We start from the raw sequence: 27,971 nt of genomic DNA on the forward strand, positions 1-27,971 counted from the left end.
TTTGCACACGCGTCAGCGACCCCTGCTGCCGGTCTGGGCTTCCATCCGGTTGAATGGCTCGTCGGCGGCGGGGGGCGGGGCCACGCACCCCGGGGCGGGGCATTGTGGGTAAGAGGAAGCGCGAGGGCGGCCCAGCTCCCCCCACGTGTCCGCCGGAGTTTCTCCACCAGCAACATGGCCGCTGCCTGACCCGAGAGCCCGGCCGCCGCCGCCTCTGCTGCCCGCGGATACCTGGGCGGTTGCCGCCGTCCGCGCGCGGCCCCGGCGGAGAGGTGAGTCCCGACTTGGCTTCGCGGGGCTCGGGCTCAGGCCGCCGCATACAAGGTGGGCCTGTGCTGGGTTCCCGAGTAGGCCGGGGAAGCCGGCGCCTCGCCGAGGGGCTGGGGGCCTCCCGGGACTCGGGTGGGAAGGGCGGGCAGCACGCCGGGTGGACCCCGGCCGCCCGCGGACCCCGACCTCTCGCCCGGCTTCGGGGCCTGGGAGGCGGCGGCCCAGGCTGGCGGCCGTGACTCAGGGTCCGGCCGCTCTGCCCCGCCCGGGCCTCCTGCAGGAGGAGCACCTGTCCGAGGGCAGCCGCGTCCCGGCGTGGCTGCTCGTGGCGGCGGCGGCGGCGTGGTGGGCGTGAGGAAAGGGCCCGACCACCCGCGAGCTGGGCGAAACCGTGGACGCTGTGTCCCGGGCCGGCGGCCGCTCTGATGGGCAGGGGGAGGGTGCCCGGGCCCCTCGCATCCGAACCCCACCAGCCCCCGGCGGGCCGGACCGGGCCCGGAGGGCCTCATTCATTTGTGCAGGCTCCCGCTCCCGTTTGGTGTTTCCCGAGAGCAGCGCGGGGCTGCGGACTCGGGCTGACAGTTCAGTCGGTGGGCTGTCAGTAACTCAGGTCGCTTTGGTATGTCCCCAATAGAATCGTTGGGCTTGAGGGCGCAAAGAAGGGATCTAAGCAGTCGCCCGGTTTCCTCATCTGTGAAATGGGGATAATAGTAATTCCTGCCTCGTAGTTTGCGGTGAGGGCTAAATGGGGTAAGAAGGGTGTCGCTCCTGCTTGCAGGGCTTCATTTGTGGCTAAGGCTCCTACCTCCTTATATTGGAAGAAAACGTGTTGCCACGTAATAACAAATCTTCCCATAGGTTACATTTACACTATTTAATCGTGGCCGCAAAGTCCAGGGGCGATTGGTACTTTCCTTGTTTTGGCTTTAGGGATGAAAATAGGAAAGGATACCTAGGTGAGGCAATTCACGGTAGGCCACCGATTGTGGGGCGCAGAGGTGGGATTTGAACCTGCACAGTTCCACTCCGGAGTCCAACCTCTTACCCACTATACCATACTGCCTTTTATCATAGATATGAGCAGTACAGTAGTTATGAATGAGGATCTTTGCCATCAGACCCGAGTTTCTGCCTTGATCACACTGCTTTCTGGCACTGTGACCTTGGACAGATTACTTACTCTCTGACCCTCGTTTTCTCTCTTCTAAATTGGGGACGATAACATTTTGATTCACAAGGCTGATGAGAAGATTAAATGTAATTTTTTGGGGGGGGGTACTAAATTATGTGTCTACTTGGTGCTAGGCACTGTTTTAGGTATCAGGAGAACAGTAGTGAATTAAAAAATAAAGAAAAAAGTACTCATTCCCGGCTGGGGCTGTAGCTCAGTGGCAGAGCACTTGCCTAGCATGGATAAGACACTAGGTTTGATCCTTACCACCACATGGAAAAATAGATAAACAACATGTCTTAATTTTATTTATCTTAAAAAAAAAAAAAAAAAACAAACCAACCATCCCCATAACAACTTGATGAAGTCAGTATAATTATTATCTTCATTTTATGGTTGAGGAAACTGAAGTATTGAGAGACCTTTATGGAATTTATATCCTAAGAAGACAGTCAACACCTAAGCAAAAAGTTCCAGGTTAAAGAGCCACTCAGAAAATAAATCACAGGGTTGTCTTACCTGGAAAGGGATTGGGGGAGGCATTTTAAAGGTAGGCTGGTCAGAGCATCTCCAGCTCTGGAGGAGGAGGAGGCTGATTGTAGTGGTGGTTGTAGCTAATAAAATGAGCAAGCTGGGGCTTCACCTGTTGGAGACCCAGCAATTAGCCCCTAGGCCAGGTGCAGGTGGTTAGAGGGAGACAGAAACAAGATAATGTAGGGCCTTACAGGGCCAAGGAAAGGAGTTTGAATTTTATTTTATGTGAAAGTTGGAGGGTTTTGAGTAGGGGGATGATGTGATTTACTTATTTCCAGGATTAGCAGTTGCTGGGAAAACTAGAGGTAAGAGAGGAAGGCCATAGGGAAACTTGTTAGGTCTCTCTTTTGAAATTGCAGGTCAAAGCCAGGTGAGGTGACACATAGTTATTATCCCAGGTACTAGGGAGGCTGAGGCAGGAGGATCTCAAGTTTGAGGCAGGCTTGGGGAACTTTGTGAGACCCTGTTGAAAAATAAAAACAAGGGGCTGGAGTTGTAGCTCAGTGGTAGAGCACCTGCCTAGCATGTGTGAGGCACTGGGTTTGATCCTCAGCATCACATAAAAATACATAAAGGTATTGTGTCCATATATAACTTAAAAAAAAAAAAACTGAAAACAAATAAAAATTTAAAATTTAAAAAATTTAAATAAAATTTTAAAAAGCTCTGTGGTAGAGTACCCCCCCCCCCCAAGTCAGTTTAATTGTAGGTCAAGATTTATTAGTGAGATGTAAAATGACCTTAGGTAGATTGTTGCTTGCATTTTATTTTTTAATTATTTTTTAATCAAAAAATTTTTTTCATTGTAGATTGACTCAGTACCTTTACTTTTTTGTTTATTTTTTTTGTGTGTGTGTGATTGTAGTGGTGGTTATAGCTAATAAAATGAGCAAGCTGGGGCTTCACCTGTTGTAGCTAATAAAATGAGCAAGCTGGGGCTTCACCCAATGCCTCACATGTGCTAGGCAGGCACTCTACCACTGAGCTACAGCCCCAGCCCATCGAATTTTTATTTTGAATGAACAAGAGTAGAAAACATTATTGCATCACATAGTAGGGACAATTATATTATGTGAAACTTGCTTCAGTTATGTAATTGTGTGTATGTTCTGGGTCACTGGTATGAATCAGATTTCTTTACTGTGTCTTGGGCTGAAAACTTTGAATGCCACTGAGTTGGATCATGTTGTCTGGGAGGCTGAAGGGAGGTGACAGCCTTTGCAGGAACCAATCATCCAGAGCGAGGAGTGCCAGCTCTCCAGCTGAGAGGGCACCTCATCCTTCTGGGCGGATCTCAGGACTGGAGGAAGCCCCTAGGGCAAAATAATAGCGTGAAAGAATGATTGCCATCTTGGAAACCTCCCAAGCTGCACCCTTAGTGCACGTGATCTGTTGCCTTGCCCACATAGAAGTCCCCAATCTGAGTTGTCCACACTTAGCCACAGAGAAGGTGGGTGCAGGACACGGGTAGGTCTGTGCCAATGCCACTGTGGCAGGGGTGGGGTAGGGTGGGGTGGGGGCTCCCCTCCATGCCTGGGCTGAAGCAGGTGCCTTAAGCTGTCAGTTTTATGCTCTTGTTTCCCCCCAGCCTTCCAACTTCTGATGATGGCCTGGTTCCCTTCAGTCTGACTTTCCTGCTTCAGATACTTCTTTGCTCAAAGCCCTTTAGTAGCTCCCTGTGACGTGGCTTCCATGTGGTCCATTTTTTCAGATAACAAATAGGAATTGCATGCCTGCTGTGTGCCAGGCACTGAGGATATAGCAAGGGACAGATAGACTAAGTCCCCGCTTGCCTGTGGCAGTGGGACAGATACAGAGTGTGAGCTGTCCCATGGTGATAGTGCTATGGAGAAAAGCAGAGCAGAGTGGGGAATTGTGGGGGTGGGCGTGCAGGCGGTCTTAAGGGTACGGTGATAATGGAGAAAAACCAAGGTGAAGGAGGGAGCTGGGAAGGGGTTAGCTGGTAGAGCAGTCACCGAAGCCAGAGGTGGGTTGAGAGAAGAGGAGGCCGGAGGCTGGTGGGAGGTGAGGCCTTAGAGGTAAAGGGGCTGAGGCCTGGTGAGGCCCAGCGAATGAAACAGACTGGCTCTGAGGGAGGTGGGGCACCCTTGACTGCTTTTGGGCATGACCTGAGTTGGCTTACTAAAGTGTGATTGGCCCTGGGGTCAAGCAGCTTGTAGGGGATAGGGTGGAAGCAGGAGCCCAGCCAGGGGCCTGTCTGGAGAAGTGGCAGAGGAGTGGCCGATTCTGGCCATCCTGTGAAGCTAGAACTCCAGGGTGCACTGTGGGGGATGAGAAGAGAAATGGCAAAGATGAGGCCACTGTCCGCCTGAGCAGTCTCGGGTTTGGAATGTGGAGTTGTAATAAGTAAGATGATCAGATGGAGCCTGGAGAAGGAAGGGACGTAGGTGACATTGAGTCCTGGGTAAAGGTGTTTTGCCCCTTTAAACATAAAATAGTTCAAGTAGACACTGCTGAGGTCTGGGAACGGCTCCTTCCTCGCCATGTGGGCAGGAAGGGTGGCCTGGCCCTCGCTCCTCCCCTCCGCCTTGGCCTGCAGCTTCCCTTTCTCCAGGTCCTGGCCTTAGCGCTTCCCTCATCTGGAATTCCTCCTCTTGCCCTTTCCTGTCATGGCTTGTCGGGATCCTTCTGTCCCTCAAGCCCAGCCCATATGCTCCTGTGCCCGCAGGGAGGCCTTGCCTTCCACAGAAATCCCCTTCCCATAACTGTCACCTGAAGGCCAAAGGCCTGGATTTGAAGTCAGTCATCTGTGACTTGAGGCGAACACATGCAAAATGTCTCTGAGTTCAGTCTCTTGATTGTAAATTGGGGACCATCAGGTCGCCTTCCAGGGTTGTTGCACTGAGTGTGAGTGAACAGCATGTCAGGGAGTCGGCCAGCCAGCCTCCGTCCTGGGCTGGCTGGGTTTGTCGCAAGTAGTCAGGAAGCCCACACGACCAGATCTTTTCTCAGGCGCAGCCAGCATGTGTTGATTGGGGTCTGTTTGCTTGTACTCATTGCTTGATTCTATTTTTCTTTTTTTGTAATCGCAGTTGGAGGGTCAGTGTTTGTTGTGGATTCCTCCCTCTGGGTGCAGGGCCTGTGGAGGAAGGAAGAGGTACTCCAGAAATGTTGGTTGAATGACTGGCTGACTGGCCTGGTCTCTTGCGCTCCTTTGCAGATCGAGTCCAAGGACTGCACAGCTGGCTCTCCCCTAGTATGGCCAATGAAGAGGATGACCCAGTTGTTCAAGAGGTAACTACTGCTGTTTACCCTCTGCTGGGGCTGCAGCTAGTAGGGCAGAGTTCCTTCCATATGTCCTCAGGCCAATCTAGGACCTGTTGGTGTCTAGGGACCCCTGATCCTTGCTGCAGCCAGACATTAGCATAGCCACTCTGGAACCCTGATCTGGCACCACTTTACCAGAGGCCTTGCCTGACCACCCCTGGACTTAAGTTCATTTGTTTTTTGCCTGCTTACCACTTCGTCTGCAAAGCCAAGTACAGTAGTACCTGGCACTTAATAGATACCCAGCGACTATTTGTTGAGTGAATGAATGGACAGGGCAGCCCTGCCTTCCTGGGCTTACCAGATTCAGTCACTCAGCAATTGTTCATTAGATCCACTGTGTGCCAGGGGCTGAGACATAATAGTCGCAGTCCCTGGAAGCTTAGAGGCTGTGGGCGAGTCAGAGGAGGAAGGAGTCTCAGGATGCAGCCTGGGAGGCAGGCTCCAGAACTGGCACAGGAAGAGAAAGTTGTTTATGAGCACTTACCCTTTGGAATTGCTTCACCCAGGCCGTGGACCTTTGAAAGCAGAAGGCAAAAAGTACCTGCATCTGCCCCAGACCTCCCGGTGTATGTCTGGAACCTGGCTTCCAGTCTGAAGGGCAGGGACAGGAGAAGGCTCCTGGATATCAAGAGAGTAGTTCTTCCTTGTTTGGGGGCTGCTGCTAAGTTTTTGAACTATTTGAGTGCATTTAAGCTGCAGCTACACTGCAGGAACCAGAGTTAGAGCAGGGTGACTGGTGATATCTTTGAGGACAGAGGCAGCTCACTTGGCACCAAGGGGCCCTGGTATGCTTCTGCATAGGTGGTGACTCTGTTGTATCCTCCAGGGTGAATGAATGGTTGAGGCTCAGGAGGCAAGCTTGAAGGGTGTTAGATGGAAAGAAGAGTGTGTGCAAAGGTCCAGGGGTCGGGGAGAACACAGTTCATGTGAGAGCTGGGAAGCAGAGTGGGAAACTGCTGCCATATGGCGTAGTGGTGGTTACTGTTAGGAAGAAAGAGAAGCCAGATGGGTCAGGGAGAGTCTTGCACATTACCTTAAAACGGGGTGACATGCCAATCCAGGAGAGGCAGTGGGGAGGCACAGAGAGGAAATGGGGCATGTCTAAGCCCTTCCCCTGCCCATCTCTTAGAAAGCTTTCCTCTGGGAAGCATCCTGATCCATGCAGCCCCAGGAACTGTGGTTAGAGTGAACTTGAGTGTAGGGACCAGGTGAGCTTTTGTCCCTATCCTCTGGGGGCTGTTAGGAGTGAGTCCTGGATATAACCAGTTTGGTTTCCTGTGTTTTTATCATGACCTTAACTTTTTCCTCCTCCCCCAAACTGCCTCGCTGAGCCATCCCCTGACTGAAGTTCATGGAGCACGCACATGCCTGGGGTGGGCAGCACCTGTTCTTTGTCCTGTTAAGTCTTCCCCCTTGTTTCCAGATCGACGTGTACTTGGCCAAAAGTCTGGCAGAGAAGCTCTATCTGTTTCAGGTAATTACGGAACTTGAAGGTAAAGGGGGAGAGCAGGTGCTGGTGGAGTGGCTGTGAGTGGGCGAGGCCTGAGCACCTCACCTGGCTGAGACTCCTCAGCATATGGGGTGAGGAAAGTTGGTTCCTTTCATTACTTTGGGTGGGTTAGGGTTGGTCTCTTTCAAAGATGGGGAAACGATAGCACCTGGAAGGCACAGCTGAACAGGGATCAAAGCCAGGGCTCAGGGTCAGACCCTCTAGATCATGACCCATTTCAGTTAGGGCTTAGCTTCCGGCCCTTGGGCAAGTTCCTTAATCTCTGTGCCTCAGTTTCCTCACCTACAAAGTGGTGATAGGAATGACACCACCTCATAGGGTCCGTGAGGATCGGATGAATCCATATTAAAATACTCAGGGGGGCTGGGGTTGTGGTTCAGCGGCAGAGCGCTTGCCTAGCACGTGCGAAGCCCTGGGTTCGAACCTCAGCATCACATAAAAAAGTTTAAAAAAAGATATTGTGTCCAACTAAAAACTAAAAAATAAATAAAGTGCTCAGGATGCTGCCTGGCTTGGAGCTGGCACTACGGTGACTGCTGCTGCTCTTCAAGGGCTCCCAGGGGCTTCAGGAGCAGCTTCAGGGCATCCCAGTTTCAGTCCTGCCAGCTGTGATGCCCCCAGGTGTTAGCCCTGCCCCCAGGCCTCCCTGCCAGGCTATGAGCTTCCAGGGACTAACACCTATTAAGCATTTACTGTATACCAGCACCATTTAAAGCACTTTTTGTTAAGTTAACTAATGTCATCTTTCAATAACCCTGTCGTGGTGGGTATATTTTTATAACTGTGTTGAGGTATATGCACTTCCCCCATGTAAGGGCACGGTGCAGCAGTCAGCGCCACAATCTATTCTCATACATTTTGGTCTCTCCATAAGAAGACCCTCACCATCAGGAGTTCTCGGAAGTCCCCACTCCCATTCCTACCTGCTGTTCTAGGCAACCATTAGCTTTCTTTCCCTATAGATTTCCTTGTTCTGGACATTTCATATAGATGGAATCTTGCATGTGGGGCCTTTTGGGCCTGTCTTTTTCACCTAGGGTTCTCCCATGTTGTGGCGAGTGTCAGTACTTCATTCTTGTGGCTCAGTGATACTCCATCCTGTGGATGAACTGGTCTGTTTATGCATTCATCAGTTGATGGCCATTTGGCTAGTTCACTTTTGGCTATCCTGAATTATGCTCCTGTTAAAATCTGGGTACACATTTTGGTGTGGATGTTTTCATTTCCCTTGGGCAGAATGATGGAGTCATGTGGTAGTACTGCATTGGTCAATGGGTGTAGTGGTGCATGCCTGTAATCCCAGTGGCTCCGGAGGGATCAGGAGTTCAAAGCCAGCCTTAGCAAGTTAGGGAAGCCCCAAGCAACTCAGTGGCTAAGTGCCCTTAAGTTCAACCTCCAGTACCAAGAAAGAAAGAAAGAAGTGTGTTGGTCATTTTAGTGCTTTCACCCCCAAATTGCTCTTGAGCAGGCTGTGGTGGGCAGGGCTGTCCCCAGGATGGCCCTTCTTGAGGGCTTTGTCAAGGCCAGCTGTGCTCCAGGCTGTTCTGCCAGAAGTAGGAGGAGTTACCGTATGGCTGTTGAGTTTTTAGGAAATGGTCATTTCCTTGGTTAGAATGCAGCTGGCCTGAACTGGTCCCCAGAGGGTGGAGTTCATGCTACATGCTGCTGCATCTCCACCAGGCTCACTGAGGAGACTGTCCTGGTGTTAGGCAGTGAAGGCTAAAAAAAAGTTTGTGAGGATGGGTCCAATCTCTGGCTCGTCCACCGGTGGCCACTGCAGGGGAGCGAGAAAGGGAAAGTACGTCTGCCAGGATGGATGGGGAAAGGTGTCCCCATGTAATCGGTGCACACTTCCAGTGTGAGCCAGTTACATGAAGGTAACTCCACACAGGAGTGCGTGGAGTCCGTCCGTGGTCGTGTATTGCACCCCCCACCCCCAGCAGTGTGTGTGGGAAGTTCATATGCAAAAGGAGAGAGGATGGGAGCGTGGATCTTGAGCCCGGTCCTGGCCTGAGGAGCCCTTGGCCAGCCTTCTTTGCCTCTTTGCTTCCTTGTGGTTTCATCTTGCTTGTCCTTCTCGCCTGGATGGCCTGTAAGCTGGTAGTTAGACCTTGGTCCCTTACTCTCCCCTCCTGTGCTCTGTGGGTTGCTGGAGTCTGCAGGGCACCTGCTTGAGTTCCACAAGCCTAGGCACATCCCTCACAAGTCTCAGGCATCATAAACTTGTCCTTGGGAAAGAGGCTGGGAGGAGCCAGTGGAATGGGCCTGCAGGCAGAGGCCGCGGAGCCTCGTAGGAGGGTGCATGGGGCCCTGGGTACTCTGGTCTCTGCTTGGGGTGAGCTTGGGGCTGACTGCATATTCTGACCAGAGCTCCTGAAGCCCACCTCTGGTTGGGCTGGGCAGGGTGGACTGATGGCTCCCTTCCCCTCCCCAGTACCCTGTGCGTCCAGCCTCGATGACCTATGATGACATTCCACATCTCTCAGCCAAGATCAAGCCCAAGCAGCAAAAGGTGGGACTGTCCTGTGGGGGAAGTGGGACGGGTGGGGGTGTCTGAGGGGAGCTGACAAAACCAAGGAGACAGGGCCTTTGGGGACTGGAAGCCCAGAGAGGGAGCACTTGGAGGCTTGGGAGAACGGCAGCTGAAGGACCTGGAAAGCTGAGGGAGGGAGGGTTTCCAGAGGGGAGTGGACGGTTCAGGAGGAGTGAGGTTCCAGGTGAGCTGGAGAAGGAGAGCCTGTGTAAACGCAGGGTCCCAGGTGGGCTGCAGCGGGTGGGGGGCAGTACGTGTGAAGCAGGCCCCATCTGAGGAGATCTAGTGCCCAGAAGGGATGAGGCGGTGGGGACAAGGAGAAGAATGCCCTCAGCCAGCTGCAGCTCTAGCCCCCCTGGTCACACAGAGATGCTGTCCAGGACCTCATCCTGGAGACGGATGTTTATGAGAAATCTTTCAATTTTTAAAATGTTGGCACCTGATTCTGGTGTTTGGAAGTGGAGGGGGTATGTGCGGGGACAGACGGAACCGCATGAACTCCCTTGCTGCTCATGAAAAGCCACTTTGACATTTCAGTTGGTATTTGGGTTTGTGGCCCCTGGTGTGGATGGAAACCCAAGTGCCCTTGGGGAGGGACAGTCTCAATTCTGGGCAGAGACTGAGTTGAGGTGTCCCTTGGGAAGTTGTGCCTTGGGGTCCTCACAGCTGTGGGGGTGCTTGGTACCTCCAGGTAGAGCTTGAGATGGCCATCGACACCCTGAATCCCAACTATTGCCGCAGCAAAGGGGAGCAGATTGCTCTGAATGTGGATGGTGCCTGTGCCGATGAGACCAGCACGTACTCCTCGTGAGTCCCCAGGTCCCTAAACCCTTCAAGCCCCACTGAGATCAAATAGGAGCCTTTAAAAGGCTTCAAAAATAATCCCGGGGTTCAGGTTGTGGCTCAGTGGTAAAACGCTCGCCTTGCATGTGTGAGGCCCTGGGTTCGAGCCTCAGCACCACATAAACATAAATAAAATAAAGATATTGCATTCAACTACAACTAAAAAATAATCCCATTGGTCCCCTCTCTGGGCTCCCCACCAGTATCCCTGCTTTTGTGGGGCTGGGCCTGTCTTAGACCCTCCCCTCCTGAGCTAGCTCTTCTCTCCAAGTTCTTCCTGGGCTGCATGGGAAGCTGGCCCAGGGAGGGCCTGCCCACCACTCATCTCTTGATCTGCAGACAAGGCTCCCTGTTTTCTTATCCCCTGGCTCCCCTCCTGAGGTGGTCAGAAGCTGCCTTTGGCCTGGATTCCTAGCTGGTGCATTTCAGAAAGTGTCTGGAGTCGGGTGCCCACCAGGTCCTGGCTCTCTGGAGCTTCCTTCCCCTTGACACTGGTTCCCTGTGTCCCAGGAAACTGATGGACAAGCAGACCTTCTGCTCCTCCCAGACCACCAGTAACACATCCCGCTATGCAGCTGCGCTCTACAGGCAAGGTACCTGGGGAGGGAGGGAGGGAAGGGCTGGGGCAGTCAGACCTTATACAGTCTCATGTCCAGCTCCTGCCTTCCTGAACATTAGGCCCTGCAGGGACCTGGCAACATGGAAAAAACAAACTACAGTGGTCAGGACACTGGAAAGCATCAGCTCTGGAGACTGATAGGACTGGGGCCCCAAAGGCATTTTCCTTCTGGGATACATGTACATGGGCAGCAGAGCATAACTCTGGGGACAGGTGGTAGAATTTGTCTTTAAGCACAATTCCACTCTGAGGCAGTATCCACTTGAGACAAAAGCATGCCTACACAAAGAAAGATGTGTACACAGATGTTCACGGGCGCTTTCTTCATGATAGCCCAAAATAGAAACAACCCAAGGCTCCATCAGCTGATGCGTGGATAAACAGAACACACCTAGAGTGGACTGCTCTTTGGCCATATGAAGGAAAGGAGTGCTGCCACATGGAGTTTGTGGCCTCCACCTGACCCCTTTACATGGCATGAGAACTAAAGCTCAGTGGAAGAAGCCACGTTCAGGGGACCACACTGTTTAATCCCATTTATACGAAGTGTCTAGAGCAAGCAAATCCACAGTGATAGAGAGTGAATTCTTGGTTTCCAGCAGCTGAGGGGAGAGTGAAGTGGGGATTGACTAGTTCATTTTGGGGTAATAAAAATGTTCTAAAATTGATTGTGGTTCTAGTTATAGAATTCCATGAATATATTAACGTACTTTGAATTATAAACTTTAAATGGGTGAATTGTATGGCATGTGAGTCATAGCTCAGTAAAGCAAAAAAAAAAAAAATCCTTTATTAGTCTACAAAGCCAATGAAACTAATTTGAAAACTGAAGAAACAAAATGAGTAGAATCAGACAGAAGTACTATCAGGGAGCTCTAGGCTTCTATTTAGAATCGTATCTCTGGGCCATAGTTGTTTAGGGCCACAATCCTTAACTGGAAGAAAAAGTTGTAGCCTTGGTCAGAGATCATACAGGCCTTGCCATTGACCCAGGCAGGGCCACCTCTCCAGCCACACTGACACTAAACAGACTCCTCACAGATGGGTGGGATTTTGACAGGAAGAGGTGGGATGTTGAGGTGGAGAAGAAATACAGGTGGTGGGGATGGGTGGCCAGGTGGTTTGGCAAAGACTTGGAGGGGAAAAGGATGAGGTGCTTGGGGTGGCTGGAGCGAGCTGTGTGGGAGAGGAGTGGGGATGGGTGGGGGCAGGGATTGAGGGGAAGGAAGGGCCAGGAGTGGGCCTGAAAGAAGTGGCTGTGAGCAGAGGTGTTCAGTCTCATGTCCTGGCCTGGGTGTCATTTGCTGTCCACTAGAATCAGGTGGAGTTGGGAATGGCCCCTGGCTTGGCCATCACAAGACTCCAGGATTGCAGGCTGGAGGAGTGGGAGGCAGTTTGGTAGTGGGCCTTTGCCTTCAGGGGACTTGGTGACTCCCTTGAGCCAAGCTGGGTGTGGCAGCTTCATTCCCTAAAGGCAGGTTTAAACCCTTCTTCCTCTGCCAGGTGAGCTCCACCTGACCCCTTTACATGGCATCCTACAGCTGCGGCCCAGCTTTTCCTATCTGGATAAGGCAGACGCCAAGCACCGCGAGAGGGAGGCAGCTAATGAGGGTGAGCCCCGGGTGCCCAGCCCTGCTGTTTGCCCATGACTCTATGATTTAGATATGGAAAAGTGTATTCAGGGGGTCAGATTATAATATGCTGAGCAGTACCCAGGCCTATGCCCACTAGGTGCTAATGGCAGCACCCCCACAAATCAGGACAACCAAAATGTCTCCACATCTTGCTAAGTGTCCCCTGGGGCAGAAGTGCCTCCAGCTGAAATGTCAAAAGATCAGCATCTGCAGGAGAGTTCCCAGGCACCTGGCTGGGCCCCCCTGGTTGGGACCCCTATGGCTGGGGTCTAGGGTCGAGTTGGGGCAAGGAGCAGCTCTAGTAGAGGCTGCAAGGCAGGGATTGCTTCTCTTGCAGCTGGGGACTCTTCACAGGATGAGGCAGAAGAAGATGTTAAACAGATCACGGTGAGTTCTGGCCCCAGGCAGAAGGGAGCAGCCTGGCAGGCAAGACAGCAGGGTGGAGTGTCTGAGCCAGGGACTCGCCTGTCTCTGGAGTGTACCAGGTGCAGAGCACCCCACCTCTTGAGCCTCCTCGCTGGGCTGCCTGGAGGGAGTAACATGACCTCTTACACTGTCAAAGGATGACAGCCCTGTTTGTGAAAGAGATGGGGTCCTGGAGCTTGGCAGGAATTACTGAGCTCAGGACCAGTGAGCCCACACTGGTCATTATCTTTGTGATTCTGTTCCAGTGGTGCATAGGTGAACTGTTGCCCTCCCAGTACTTATTTCTGACTTTTAAAGATTATTTGAATATTTGCCTTCCACGGGTGGCTTATAAAGTGCCCCCCAGGGGATGGGGATATAGTTCAGTTGGTAGAGTGCTTTCCTTGCATGCACAAGGCCCTGGGAGGGAGGCAGCCAATGAGGGTGAGCCCCGGGTGCCCAGCACCTGGAAAAAAAAGCAAAAGAATCTTCTAAAGAGCCCCCCAGTTCAGTGTGTTTGGGTTAAGGCGAGTATTATAAGGAAAGTGCTACATAGATGGTGGCGCAGCCTGCACATGGCTCTGGCTGGAGCTGCTGAGGACTGCACACTGAGCCTCCGGGGGTGGTGCTCAGGTCACTGGGCGCTCCTTTGTCCTCAGTAACTCAGAAAACTCCCTGCCCTTCCTGGGACTTGTGGCCCTGATCTGATGAGGCATGCTTCATACCCCAGGGTTATAATCCAGCCACCACCCCCAGCAGGCCACAGAAGCCGAGAAAGCTGCTCCCCAGCTGGGGTTGGTGGATCACAGAGGGACCTGATTGGAACTGAATTTCACAGGGGCTGGTGACAGGAAATGAAGGGGGAGGTTGGAGTGGAAATCTTGTTGCTGTGGCATTTTCTGGCTTACTGTCGAGGGTTGGGACGGGGCCCAGGGAGGGTTGCAGGTCTGAGGGTGTGACCTTTCCCCATCCCACCTCCAGGTGCGATTTTCCCGGCCAGAGTCCGAGCAGGCCCGCCAGCGCCGAGTCCAGTCCTACGAGTTCCTGCAGAAGAAGCATGCAGAGGAGCCCTGGGTCCACCTGCACTACCATGGCCTGAGGGTGAGTCCTGGTCTGGGGTCCTGGGAGGAGGGCCCTGGACCCAAAAGTGTTGGAGTGGCCTCCATCAGCGCCTGTTGTCTCAGTTTTCACTTATTTCAAGTTTTGTCATGTCTCCTTGGTAACATTCATGCCCCAGAGGAGCTGGAGGTGGAGATGCCAGCCAGCCTGCTGTGTCTGGTTGGGGGGTTTTGGTCCCCTGGGGTCTCCTGGAGCTTGGAGTCTTGCTGGGCTCACATTAGGGCTGGAGTTTGGTTATGTGTTTTTCACGCACCACAGATCCTGATGGCGGGCCAGGTGCTTCACTTGGTGCAGCTCTGGAGGCTTCCTTCTGCCGAATGCCCACTGGTTCATACATAGTACCTGCCCAGAGGGATTTGTATTGTACTGGGTTTCATCATGTCCTTGAAGCTGTGTGTTGAGTGAGGAAACAATTGAATGATTTAAAGCTCCAGAGAGATGCAAGGTTAGGGCTCCCTAGTGTATTTGTGTGGAGGAGCAACATTTCTTTGGAACCTTCTTGGAAAAGATTTGGATTAACAGAGCCTCAGGGTCAGATTTCCTGACAAATCAGACTCTTCTGATTTCCTGTGTGACCTGAGCAAATTACATAGACTCTCTGAGCCTCCATCTCTCTGAGCCTTCTGCTTACCTATAAAATAGTACTGGTAAAAAAGTTGTGGAGTTATTTTGCAGAGAAGATGAGTTACATGTGTATAGCCATTGGAACAGAACCTAGCATATAACAGGAGCTCAGTGAATGTTAGCTACCATCTCAGTCATTGTTGGTGGTGTTCCTACTTTATAGACCAGCACTGAGGCCAGGTGCTGGAGCTGGCAGGCCATAAAGCCAGGACGGAAGGCGATTGAGGGCCACAACACAGAGGCCTTGGGTGCTGTGCTCAGGAGGCTGCATATGGTCCTGTGGTTAGTCTTGAAGCAGGACAGCAGGGGCTGGCATGGGAGGTGATACAGGGGTGAGGCCCGGGGAGTCCAGGCCGGAGCACTGGCTGAGCCCTGCCCTGTCCTCCCTCAATAGGACAGCCGCTCAGAGCACGAGCGCCAGTACCTGCTGTGCCAGGGCTCCAGCGGGGTGGAGAACACGGAGCTCGTCAAGTCACCCAGGTGGGACTGGCTGGAAGCTGGCACAGGAGCCCGGGAGGGTCCCTCCAGTGCAGGTCCTCCCTGGGGGCTACAGCCCTCCTCTATAGGGGAAGGGTGGGAGAGGGGCCCATTGTCCCTGGAGATGACCAGAGAGGTGGCCTGAGAAGAGGTGATCTCCACTCTCTGTGGAGCTAGTGGCCTGTGAGCCGAGGTGCTGGGGGGCTAGGCCTCTGCTCTGCCCCCTTCCTAGGGCTGTGGCCACGGGGGCTTCAGTCTAGCTGCAGCCTGTGCTCAGAGGCAGGGTTGTGGCAGGGACAAAGCCCACAGAGCCTCTGATACCTACCTCTTCCCACAGCGAATACCTCATGATGCTGATGCCACCCAGCCAGGAGGAGGAGAAGTGAGTAGGGGCGAGTTGCCCTCCCTCCCCTCCCCCACCTGCCTCCTTTAACCCCTCACCTCCCTTTTCAACAGAGACAAGCCTGTGGCCCCCAGCAATGTCCTGTCCATGGCCCAGCTGCGCACACTGCCCCTGGCCGACCAAATCAAGATCTTGATGAAGAATGGTGGGTGCCACCCTCTGTCTCCCAGGGGCCCGCAGGCCTGCTGTTGGACAGACTGAATACCCAGGGGCAGGCCAAAGGCCCCGCCTCCCAGAGCCTTTCCAGCTTTGCAGCCCTGTCCCCGGCTAGATAAGTAGCATCCACAGTGGTGCAGCAGCTCCCTCACATGGGCTCCAGGCCATCCTCTCCGCTCCCCTGCTAGGCAGCCTGGGCAGGTCACTGACCTTCTGAGCCATAGATCATCTATAGAGACTAGTGGGGGTTCTGAGGCTGGTGAGCCTCTAAAGGGCTTAGCACAGAGGCTTGCGTGGGAACACGGACTCGGGGCATTTGCATAGTGCCTGGCTTCCGCCTGTACTTCCTTGGCGCCCTCACCAGGCTGCATAGCAGGCACTGGCCACCTGTACTTACCCAGGCCTGAGTGGAGGCAGGAGCTCCCTGCCAGACTCCCAGTCTTCTGCAGAGGACTCTGACCTTCCCCGGCCTTGCCCCATGCTCACGCGGGGGTCAGCAGAACACGGGGATTAAGGCACAGATCCTACCTGAGTTCAAGTCCTGGCTCTGCCACTTCCAGTTTAGTGATCCTGGTTGAGTCTTGAATCCTTTCTGGGCTGAGTAGTGACAGGTGCTCCCAGGTCTTCCTCAGTGAGCACTTCCTCAGAGAGTCCTTGCAAGGGTGCAGAGATGCATGGTCCCCAGCACATGGCAAGTGTCCAGTGAATGCCAGCCATTGCTGTTGTCTATACCATTGTTATTTCTCATGTTCAGGGGGTGTTATGTGAGCTTGGTGCTATGCAGATGCTTGGGGGAGAGGGGTAGGGCCAAGGCCCCTCTCCTCTTCTCTAATGAGACACCTGCATTCACCTCAGTGAAGGTCATGCCTTTTGCCAACTTGATGAGCCTCCTTGGCCCCTCTGTGGATTCTGTGGCTGTTCTGCGTGGCATCCAGAAGGTGGCGATGTTAGTCCAAGGAAACTGGGTGGTGAAGAGGTAAGGCACCTGTGGTCTCTCGCTGGGAGGGAGCATTCCATCCCTTTAAACTGAATGTAACTGCTCATATTTGGGGTTTAAAGGTACAGGGGTGCTTTTTGTTTATCCTGTCTGCATTACATTTTATATACATTCCTAATTTCTAATTGGATTCGTTTTTACAATTCCATTTATTCCTGTTAATGTGGAAGTTATTCTCCTAACATTTTTATTGGCTGCCTTACAGTTTGCAGCTTGCTTTCGTGACTTGTTACAGTTGTGCATTAGTTGTTGCTTTTCACCCTTTTCTAAGAATTTAGAATATTTTATATTCATTTTCCTGACTCATGCTGCAGTATTTATGTATTTTAATTCTCTGTATATTTTAAGCCCCAGAAGACTCCATCTTACCCAGTTTGTGTTTAGTTTTTCTGGTACTGGAGATTGAACGCAGGGGTGCTGTATCACTGGAGCTCCTTCTCCAGCCCCTTTTACCTTTTATTTTGAGACAGTGTCTTACTAAGTTGCTGAGACTGGCCTCAAACTTGCAATTAATTATTTTGTCTCAGCCTCCCAAGTTGCTGGGATCACAGGTGTGCATCACTGTGCCCGACTTTAGAGCTATTCACATGTTTGTTGAATTTGTTCATCCTTGCTGTATACATCTGCGTTGCTCTCTGGTGTGAGTTCCTGTGCCTGAAGAATGCCCAAGCATTTCCTTTAATGCAGGTCTGCAAATAAGTGGTTTCCATCTTATCTGGAAATGTCTGTTTCACTTATTTTCTTGAAGGATATTTTTATGCTGCGTAGGATTCCAATTTGGTCATTATTTTCCTCCTATACATTGAAACAGTTACATGGCACTCTGACTTCAGTTTTTATTGACAGATTCTCTGTCAGTGTAATTCTTGTTCCCTTGTTTCCTGCTGGCCGCTTTTAAGGATTTCTCTTCATTTTGACACTCTGCAGTTTCATTAAGCTGCATCAAAGTGTGGATTTCTTTTACATAGCCTGTTGGATTCATAGGTCTTGAATTTGTGGCTCAGTAGCCTGTGATAGTTTCCCTTCTCCTGTGATTCCTTCACCAGACTAGCTGCCTCCTCCACCAGACTATTAGCTTCACAAGAGTAAGGCCTTATTATATCCCTAGGGCCTAATATGATGCCTGGCACACAGCAGACCCTGGTAAATGCAGGAGGCTGCATCATCTGCATACTTGAATGATAGTAACTTAATGGTGTAATACAAGATGTATGTGTCGTCCCCCCCACACACACATGCTGGGAGTTGAACCCAGGGGTGCTCTACCCCTGAGATAACATCCCCAGTTCTTTTATCTTTATTTTGAGCAAGGTCTCACTAAGATGACTAGGCTGGCTTGGAATTTGTGGTCCTCCTGCCTCAGCCTCCTGGGAGCTGGGATTACATGTATGTGTCATCGTGCCTGGCATGAGACTCACTTTTTAAATAGTGTAGTGTTAAGGTGAATAATCTAAAAAAATATAAATAGTTGCAGGTTTTTCCAAAAAGTACTTAATTGCAAAAGGTACTTTGGTTGGTTGGCTAAGCAAATTGCAAAGTATATTCATGTAACAGCCACATGGTGGTGTCTTTTTGCTGGTAAACAGATGCCTGGTTATTTCCTGAATTACCCAAATTTTTCTTTATAGAAGAACTTTGTGATGACACATCACCTATAAAAGAGGACCAAGTGTTTGCATTTATTCTATGGGTGAAGGAAAGCCAGGAAGGGTCATTACCTGAGGACCTGACCCAGAGAGGGAGGCAGAAGGACTTGCAAAGCAGCCACAGAACTGGGTCAGAACTCAAGCTTCACAACTCAGCCTGGGCTCTGTCTAGCACACTGCCCATGCTCCTGGAGGTGCTGTCCCTTGGAGTTAAGCATGTCACTGGGGCTTAAAGGCAGGGACTCTTGGGTTTCTGATGTTCTGCCTGCCCAGAGTGCCTCTGTGAGCCTCACTTGACGTCCCCAGGCAGCTGCCTACAGGAAACCTGTTCTTATGCCCCTGTTGTTCCTGTAAGGTGGTAAAAACTCACCTACCTTAAGTAAACAGCTTTACCTGGGTGCTCCATACATGTGCTATGCCCCTGTGCAGATACTGTCAAGAAATCTGAGCGCACTGGAGGCGGAGACCTGAGGAGTGGTGGTGAAGCATGCTTAGTAGAGACCTTGTGGGTGTCCGCTGTCAGCACCTTAGGCCAGATCCCCAGGGCTGAGCAATAGTTGTTAGGCAGGATTGGCGGGGTGAGGGGAGGCCTCCAGCAGAGGCCCCACAGGCCAGGGCTGCCCAGGCTGGTGGTTTGTGCTGGGTTACAGGCTGTGCCTGGAGACAGGATCAGGGTCATGCTGTCAGGATGCTGGAGCCCAGGTGCCCTGGACCTTTACCCTGAGTTCTCTGGGCCTGGAGTGCTTGTCCTGGTCCTGTTTTCTCCTGAGGCTTACACTCCTCTGACCTTGTTCACAAACGTGCATTTGGGCAGCGGGTAGAGGCCTCTTAGCTGCTTCACCACCACTCTTTCCTGGTGCCTCACACACTTCACATATGGAACTGGGGTCCTGCAGAGAGTACTGGGCTCCTCGAGGCCCCAGGCTTGCCTGTCTCTGACCCCCTGCTTGGGCTGGGCCAGTCATGAGTGGTGAGTTGAGGGCAGGTGAGAAGACGACCTCTCAGGGTGGCCTGGGCTAGGCTGCTGCTTCCCACACACAGGCTCGTAGAGCCAGGCCTCTGAGGAGCTCTGCTGGGCCCAGACGGTGAGGTCTAGAAAAGTGTGGGAACTGACGTAGCACCCCTCCTTGCTTTGGCAGTGACATCCTGTATCCCAAGGACTCATCAAGCCCTCACAGTGGCGTGCCAGCCGAGGTGCTTTGTAGAGGCCGAGACTTTGTTGTAAGTACCTGGGGCTCCTGGCCTCCCTGGGGGGGTGTGGGTAGAGGACAGGGGCAGAGGACCTTGCCCCCAGCAGCGGGTAGCCCCACAGGCAGGTGTGTGAGGAGGCCCTCCCCGTGGCATTCCAGACTCCGTTTTTTCCTCCTCCCTCTGGGAATCCTAAGAGTCTTATGCTTGTAGGAATCTGAGTTCCTCAGGTGAGGAGTTGCAGGTGGCTCCGTTCTGGCCCAGGAGCAGCTTCTGAGTGGTGTTTTAAAAACTCTTGCCTCCGTTGTTGACATGAACAGACCAAACTCTTGGTGCAAACTAGATTTCTGAGCTGTCATGAGTAATGGACGGTCGGCACCCTGGGCCCTCAGCCCTCTCGGTGCTGACTCTGGATGGGATTGTCCCAGCTTCTCCACAGTCCTGGTGCCTTTGCTTTGATGGTGTGTGTCCTGAGTTTGTGACTCTAGAGCCACCTTGTCAGCCTGCCCCATCCATATCCAGAGCTTAAATCCTTCTTAAGACCTTGAACCCTGCACTGCCCTCCTAGACCTTGGCATGAGTTTGGTAAACTCTGTCCCCTCGGAGCTGCCCGTGTGATCTTGCACATGTTCACACGTAGATCCTGTCACACAGGGAACCTTTAGTGTCTGCACTTTTTTCCTGAGTGGAGGTCCCCAGCTCTTTCAGCAGTTGGTGTCAAGTCCCCAGCTCTTTGAGTAGCGTGTTTTTACCTGTGGGAGTCACTGGGCTCTCTCACCCATGCCCATGTGCCCTTTGCCCATACCTGCCCTGTCTACTCCCACAGGCATGCAGATGCTGCCAGGTGGAGGATTTGGGAGAGGATCCGGGTTGGCTCTGAGTTATCGTAGGTGACACTTGTTCTTTCCCTGTGTCTTGGATCTCCACCCTCATCTCTCCTAGGCACCCCACCATGAGATTCAGGGAGCATGAGAGGTGCTGAGACAGAAGTCGTAACAGGGTGCTATGAGTGTCTGGGCCGTAGCTGCTCACCAGAGCCTGGTTACCTCCCCAAGTCTTCATAAGACTTTGGAGGTCCTAGGATGCAACAGTGAGCCAGATGGGCAAAGCCCCTGCCCCAGGGAGCATTTTGGTTTTGGTGGGGAGGGGTGGTCCTGCCCTGGAGGATGGGACCCTGGGGTTCCTTCATAAAACAGAACAGGCTCAGAGGTGACATGACTGCCCAAGGCCCACGGCTAGAAGAGTTGGGCCCACGAGCCAAACAGCCTGGCTGACACCAGGCTCTGAGCCACACTGTACCCCCAGCCAGGCCTTCAGGACCGCCACCAGAGGTTAGGGGACAGTCTTAGGAGCAGCTTGCCTCTGAGGAGAAGCCCTGGGACATGCTGCTTTCTCTCCCACAGATGTGGAAGTTCACACAGAGCCGTTGGGTGGTAAGGAAAGAGGTGGCAGCAGTGACCAAAGTAAGTGGCATTCCTGGTAACCTGAGCCCCAGAGCCTGTTGTGGACTCGGGGTTCGCCCTGCCTCACCCTCCTGCTCCCCCTCAGCTCTGTGCCGAGGATGTGAAGGACTTTCTGGAACACATGGCTGTAGTGAGGATCAACAAAGGCTGGGAGTTCATTCTGCCCTGCGATGGGGAGTTCATCAAGAAGCACCCGGATGTGGTTCAGCGGCAGCACATGCTGTGGACAGGCATCCAGGCTAAGTAAGCAACGGGCCGGGCCGCAGGAGGTCCTGTGCTCCAGGAGCACAGCCTGGCTGGGTCTGAGCGGTGAAGGCCACCACCTCCTCTGAGCAGCTAAATGCTGCTGGCTAACCCAGAATCCTCCAGCACAGGACTGGTGCAGCCACAGCCCCTGCTTGTGGGTTGATGTGTGCTGAAGAGTTGGGGAGGAGAGGAAGTCCTCTGACCGGCACAGGGAGGAGAGGGCCAGGTGTCCTTCCCCATCCTGGCCCTGGGGCTCCAAGTGGATGTGGGACTTGTGGGTGGCTGGGGGGTCTGCAAGGGACAAGGCCCTGCACATGCTGTCACCAGGATGTTGAAGGCTTGTTTTTTATTGTGAGGCAGATGGAATGGGATGTGGTTTAGAGTTAAAAGGGTTTATTCTTTTTTTCAGATTAGAAAAAGTCTATAATCTTGTAAAGGAAACCATGCCAAAGAAGCCAGATGGACAATCAGGTGTGTGGGGCTGGGTACCCACTGTGGTCCCAGAGGGGCTACCAAGAGCATCAGAGGTCAGGCCTGGAAAAGGGTTGTTGGGTCTCAGGGAAGGGTTGTCCCCCTTCCTGTGCCCTCTCCCTTCCCCTCAGCCTTGGGCTGTGGCCTGTGTAGTCTGGGCTGTGCTGCGTCTGGGTCCTGGAGGCCTACTTAACCTCTTTGGGTCATCAGTGGGTGGGATGGGAGGAGTTGCTGGCAGGAACTCACAAGTGACCTGTTCTTGTGTGTCTCTGAATGTGGGAATTTGATTTCCCCACTCTATTCCTTCTCTCTATGGGGCAGCTGAGTTTCCTATAGCAAGGAAGGGGGAAGACAGCAAGTGGAAGATAGCCTACTGCTGTCCCCTACCAGGCCCTGTGCTTTCCTGACCAAGCTGCCTCTGCCCGTAGGACCTGCAGGGCTGGTCTCTGGGGACCAGCGGGTCCAAGTAGCCAAAACCAAGGCGCAGCAGAACCATGCCTTTCTGGAGCGGGAGCTGCAGCGGCGGAAGGAGCAGATGCGGGCATCCACGATTCTGCCTGGTGTGCAGATTAAGGAGGAGCCCCTGAGCGAGGAAGGAGAGGAGGAGGACGAGCAGGAAGCAGAAGACGAGGAAGAACCCATGGACACTTCACCCAGTGGCGGCCTCAACAGTAGGCTGGCCAACGGACTGCCTGCTGGGCGGGTAGCAGGCGGGGACAGCTTTAATGGGCACCCGCTCCCAGGCTGTGCTGGTACCCCTGTGGCCCAGGAACTGAGGGCCTTTGTGGAGGCCACTTTTCAGAGACAGTTTGTGCTCACGCTGAGTGAACTCAAGCGCCTCTTCAACCTGCACCTGGCCAGCCTGCCCCCGGGCCACACGCTCTTCAGTGGCATCTCAGACCGCATGCTGCAGGACACGGTGCTGGCCGCTGGCTGCAAGCAGATACTGGTGCCTGTAAGTAGAGACTATGCTACCAGGGCAGGAGAACAAAACAAGGCCACCACAGCCCCATGGGAGGGCCCTGGGCAGGCAGCACAGAGCTGTGGGGAGAAGTCTGCTCACGGGGGAGGGGACTGCACCCTGCCTGCCCTGGGGAACTCAGCTGCTTAGAGTCTGTGTGGGGTGGGGGGCATCCTTGGTGTGAGTGTTGGCTCCTAGGTGGTGGCAGTGTGTGACTCAGGCAAATTGACTTGAGGCTGTGCCCTCATTTAAAGGGCAGAGCAGTTAGTTTTTGTACTGTAGGCCTTTGGCAAGGACTGCGTAAGATTGCTGAAGGCCCTAACCGCTGACTGGCCTACAGCAGGGCCCCAGCAAATTCAGGTTCTTCTTCCTCTGTCTGACTCCAGGAAGTGAGAGAGCTGACTTCTAACCTCAGTATTGTGGGTCTGTCCTTACGACTACCACTGAGTTGAATCAGGTGGCCTCCCTGCCCAGGAGAGGCTCACTGACTAGCACAGCTCTTGGGCTCTAGGCATTTCTTACCAGGATCATGGGTAAGGAAGCAAATCACCTGCACCCTGGGCCTTTCCGTAGGTGGTAAGGGCCATCCAGTGGGGAAACAGGAGCACAGTGCTGGAGCCTGCTGTCCTTTTGTGACCCAAGGGACGGGTCTCTTAGTTACTTCCCAGCTCCAACAGCAAATAGGGTGAGGTAGGACTATAGCTCTCTACAAAAAGGGAGTGTTGATGGGGCCAGAGCCAGGATGAGAAGTACCTGCAGCCTTGTCTGATAGATGCCTGTGTACATGAGGAATAGAAAGAGGACAGGAAGAGGCCCTGTGGATCCCAGACTGGCAGGACTGTCTCAGGTGACACAGCCCTGCTGGAGGGGGCATTTCCTTGGTGAGGTCTTCTTTAGAAGGCGCTGGGGTTTGGGGCCTCTTCCCACCCAGCAAGGGGTCTGCGCCTCTGTAGGCCTTCCTCTGTGTGCCAGGCGAGGGGTGGGGGCAGGGTGTCTGCCTGAGGATAGTGAGGTGGCCCTGGACCACAGGTGTGGACAGAGATGAGGATGTGTCTGCCTCTAGGGCCTGCTCTGGCCATGTGCTTCTTCCTCTCGGCAGGGCTGGCAAATGGAGACCTATGTGGAGCTCTCCCTCCCACTGAGATCCTGACATGAGGACCTTGTCATAGGCCTGTCCAGGATGGAAGAGGCCTCAGATCCATCCAGCCTTTTCTTTTCTACACGAGGGCACTGAGGCCTAGGGAGAAAAGTAGACTCAAAGACTCACCTCTTGGTTCTACTGTTTATTAGCTGTGTGGCCACTGAGTAAATCCTTGAGCCTTTTCTCATGGAGAAGGGACATAGGAATGCCTTGGTACTGCTCTTTCTCTCTGTCCCACACAACCAGGTACCACAGGCCTGGGCTACTCTTTTTCTAATTCTCCTGTGGATCGTGCTGTCAAGTGGCATGGTTGGCTTGGCAGTCAGGCAAGGCCTCTAAGCCACACACATACATGCCTTGTGGGAAGTAGTTGAAAGGCAAACTTGGGGAGCCCCTAATAAGTTATGGGAAAAGGCACCAGGGCACATCTGAGGGTTGACACTAGAGCTTTAAGGAGAGTTGAGCTAATGGCAAGCTGGTGGGAGATTAGAAGAACCTGGCTTCCCTGTCCCAGGCACCCCTACTGGAGTCCCACTGGTGCCCTACATCCTCCTCTCACTGAAGCTCCTTCAGGCCCTGTAGCCAGTGCGAGGCAGGAGCTGGAACTGGAGCACACCTCCCTAGAACTGGATTGGTACAACCCAGTAGGGGAGAAAAGAGGTGGGCAGGGCTCACAGTCCCCATGGAAAATGAATGACCAACTCATGCTTGGGCCTGGGCCAGTTTCCCCCACAGACTGCTGCTTCCCCGGATGAGCAGAAGGTGTTTGCCCTCTGGGAGTCTGGAGACATGAGTGATCAGGTAAGGTGACCTTTGCTACCGTGCCAGTGGTTTAGGCCTCAACCTGTGGATCCCAATTGCTGGCCTGGGGGCTCACTGCCTCAGAATCACCTTTGGGGAAAAATACATAGATTCCCAGGACACACTTCAGAGATTCAATTCTGTTCAGTAGTGGGGTAGTGGCCTAGCTATTCTACAGCGCTTCCTAGGGACTGTGATACCCAGCCAGGCTTGCAAATCACTGATGGAACACTCTCCTTAGTGGCCTCGGTACAGAATCATGGATGCTGAGGTCCAGAAGTTTTCTTCTAAATTTTAAAGATTTAGGTAGTGAGCAAAGGCCCACCAAGTTCTCTGTCTCTGACAAGAAGGGTGAGGGTAGATGCCAGGTGGAGCCCTGTGATCTCCCAGCCTGTGAGGTGTGGAGCTTGCAGCAGCCTCAGTGAGTGAGCCTGTGCTTTCAGCCAGAATTGTTGCCCTCTGACTTTTCCTACTTCTGCTGTGATGATTCATAGTAGTAAGTGCACACTTTTATACATGGCAGAATGCATTTCAATTCATAGTACACATGAGGAGCTGTTTTTCATTTTTCTGGTTGTACACAAAGTATAGTCACACTGTTCGTGTCTTTATCCATGTACCTAGAGGTAAGTGCACATTTGAAAACCAGAAGATTAAAAGCTCATGGACTCCTGTCCTGCCTGATGACACTGACAGTCACCCCCATGCTAATATACTATAAGCGTGTCACCTGTGGAGGAGGACAGAGCTCTGCTGTGTTGGAGAGGCATGGATGGAATTAAAACTTACTGTTCATAGTAGGACCAAGATTAGTAACGTGCTGTGACTGCACATCTGAACACATGCATTCTAGTGGCCGCACCTTTGAGTGTAATTCCCTGGAAGCTTCCCCAGGTGACTGGCTCTTCCCCATGTCTTGCTGGAATCTTGGCTTCCACCTCACACATTAAGGGGGCAGGGGAGTGCACTCATTTTTTTGCCCTCAAGTGTTTGTCAGCAGCTAGAATTTTAGTAGAATAGCTAGGCCGCTACCCCACTACTGAACAAATAATTTGTTCCTGAAATTGAATTTTGACAATTCTGAAATAGAAAAATACCTCAACCTTTTTTAACCTCTATCCTACCTTTTTTGCAAACGAGTTTTACATCATTTTTTTATTTTTAAGTTTTAGGTGGACACAGTGTCTTTATTTGGCACCAAGGATGGAACCCAGTGCCTTGTCCATGCTAGAGGAGCACTACATCATTCTTTACATTAGTGCAACTTTCTGTATACTCTGAATTTATCATATAATGAATACTAGAACAGTTCTTGGGAAATTCTGAACATGGTAGACTCAATCTTTCAACTTTCTGCTTTTGAGGGGGTTGGTGCGGAATGCATTTTCCAGCATCCTGTTTCATTAATTTTGATGCTGGCTGCTCATCCTGACTGAGTCCATTTACCACCACTTTTGTTCCTGTGACTTGACTGGGGTCTGGAGAGATGACCAATGTTTTTAAGATGACCGTGTGTGATTATCTTGAGTATCTTGTTTGGGGATGATTTACTTGGGTGCTATTTTCATGACACATTTTTTGCTACTAAAGCATCGACAGGTTTTGCTTGAAATTTTTTCCAAAAATTACCGGGTACGCCGGAACATGATCCAATCTCGGTTGACTCAGGAGTGTGGAGAAGATCTAAGCAAACAGGAGGTGGATAAAGTGCTAAAGGTATGTCCATTTTGTACATACCCCAAGGCTTTGGGGCCTCACCCCCAACTGAAGAACACATGTGCCTTTCTTCTTGCAATGTGTAAATAAAATCTAGTCAGGCTCTCTGCTTGTGGGCAGTGTATTGGGAATAGGCAAGAGGGCTATTAAATGTCAATGGATCTTTTGTTTATGTGCAATGCTGAGGATTGAACTCGGGGCCTCACACATGCCAGGCAGGCACTCTACCACAGAGCCACAACTCTAGCCCCCTATACTACTGATACCTATTTTCTTAAATATTCAAGGCCATATGAGTTGTGATTTGTTAACTGTACTGTAGTGTTTATAAAGTACATTCATTTCATTTTAAAATAGGTGGCCCAAGACCCTAAAGAGAGATTGGGCAGCAGCAAATTTATTGTTTGTATTCAATCCATTAGTCATAAATCAAGTATAAAAGTTTTGATATACTGGACATAGGTTTTTTTATTCCTAGGACTGCTGTGTAAGCTATGGTGGCATGTGGTACCTTAAAGGAACAGTACAGTCTTGACAGTAGTAGGAAACCACTGACCCAACAAATCCAAGGATGGATGGCAGAGGTGGAAGTAAAGCCTCGACTTGCTTCAGAAGATGCAGAGCAAGAGGAACTGTCCATCTCATGCCTGTGGCACTACGTGGTCTAGTGGACAGAGGGTATGGTCAGCTTAAATGAGCGCTCCCAGCAGAGACCAGCCGGATGGACCTTTTTTGCAGTACAGTTTGAAATTCCTGATGTATTTTACTTCATTCTCATAATAAAGAGAGTGTAATACTGACATGGGCAGGATGATGAAAATCATGGTTTATATTCTCCTTTTTAAACTTAATGCCAACAAAGTCAAAGGTATGTTTACAAGATGAAGAAAACCTCAAGGTTTATAATACTTAAAATGCCTAGAGGCCAATATTTAGTCTTAGGTTATCTATCTGCTAAGACTTCTGCCAATTTCATTAAACCAAACTGAATTGTTTTACTCTTGGATTTCTGTGGCCACTGTACCTTTTATAATAACCTACTTTATGTAGCAGTCTCAACTGTTTACACAAACCACAGCAAAAATTAGAATCAAATCCATCTACTCTGAAGGTTTGCATTTTTTTATGCAAACCAAACCAGGTAAGTATGAAATGATGTATAAGTGAGGTTATCACACTTTAATGTAAAAGATTTATATTTTGTGTATTTTTAAAATAAATTCTAACACTAAACTGGCATCATGGTGCTGCTGTCTTCAGCTGGTTATAGGAAGGCAATATCTGAACTTTCAAAGAGGGGAGGGAACAAACTCCCTTAGAGCAGCCCTGTCCAGCAGAAATCTGAGTCATGTTAGTAGCCACATCAGGGTGTAATAAGTATGTTTTGCATTGTTTTTCTCCCAAGTCTTCAAAATCTGGCCTTTTACATTCAGTGTGGACTAGCTATAATTTACATGCCCAGTGGCTAGTAGTAAATGTAACTAGACATCATAGACCTGGAGGATGGTGGGAGAAATGAATTAGTTGGGTAAGTTGTAAAATTTGTTACATAATTAAAGGTTTTTGCCATAATCTATTTTGCACAACAATATAGCTCCTTCTAAAGATTTAAAATGATCTATGCTGCTCTTCCAAGAAACACATTAAAACTTTAGCCATAAATCAGGCATTGATCAGGAATGTATTGCCCCAAATAAACATTTGGTAACATAGTTTAACAAATTGATTGTATATTGTGTTTTTGGTTCTAAT

At 51.5% G+C, this 27,971-nt stretch overlaps 1 protein-coding gene across 3 annotated transcripts; it reads left to right on the forward strand.

Annotated features, from left to right (window-relative positions):
- Window positions 1–126: 126 nt before the first annotated feature.
- Polr3e (RNA polymerase III subunit E) lies at window positions 127–27,452 on the forward strand. Of its 3 annotated transcripts, XM_076840214.2 has the most exons (21): window positions 127–272; window positions 5,157–5,230; window positions 6,690–6,740; window positions 9,211–9,288; window positions 10,001–10,116; window positions 10,663–10,745; window positions 12,275–12,382; window positions 12,743–12,792; window positions 13,792–13,911; window positions 14,948–15,033; window positions 15,368–15,412; window positions 15,487–15,578; window positions 16,445–16,565; window positions 19,372–19,453; window positions 20,824–20,883; window positions 20,969–21,126; window positions 21,539–21,600; window positions 22,029–22,555; window positions 24,426–24,503; window positions 26,094–26,219; window positions 26,698–27,452. In XM_076840214.2, exons 2-21 carry the CDS (start codon window positions 5,195–5,197, stop codon window positions 26,752–26,754), a joined length of 2,136 nt encoding a protein of 711 aa, XP_076696329.1. In that variant the 5' UTR covers window positions 127–272; window positions 5,157–5,194; the 3' UTR covers window positions 26,755–27,452. The 3 variants fall into 3 exon arrangements, with proteins under 3 accessions (XP_076696329.1, XP_076696330.1, XP_076696331.1); XM_076840215.2 differs by lacking the exons at window positions 127–272; window positions 5,157–5,230; window positions 6,690–6,740 and adding an exon at window positions 8,749–8,868; XM_076840216.2 differs by lacking the exons at window positions 127–272; window positions 5,157–5,230; window positions 6,690–6,740; window positions 9,211–9,288 and having other exon boundaries at window positions 10,029–10,116; window positions 12,313–12,382.
- Window positions 27,453–27,971: the final 519 nt, after the last annotated feature.

This window comes from Callospermophilus lateralis, chromosome 19 (genome assembly GCF_048772815.1).
Source record: "Callospermophilus lateralis isolate mCalLat2 chromosome 19, mCalLat2.hap1, whole genome shotgun sequence".
NCBI lineage: Eukaryota > Metazoa > Chordata > Mammalia > Rodentia > Sciuridae > Callospermophilus > Callospermophilus lateralis.

Excerpts from the sequence above, each read along its gene's own strand:
- Polr3e (XM_076840214.2), top strand. The coding sequence starts at position 5,195 with ATGGCCAATGAAGAGGATGACCCAGTTGTTCAAGAG. Across the intron at positions 13,912-14,947 it reads TGCACTACCATGGCCTGAGG|GACAGCCGCTCAGAGCACGA; the intron begins GTGAGTCCTGGT and ends CTCCCTCAATAG. Across the intron at positions 19,454-20,823 it reads GTAGAGGCCGAGACTTTGTT|ATGTGGAAGTTCACACAGAG; the intron begins GTAAGTACCTGG and ends TCTCTCCCACAG.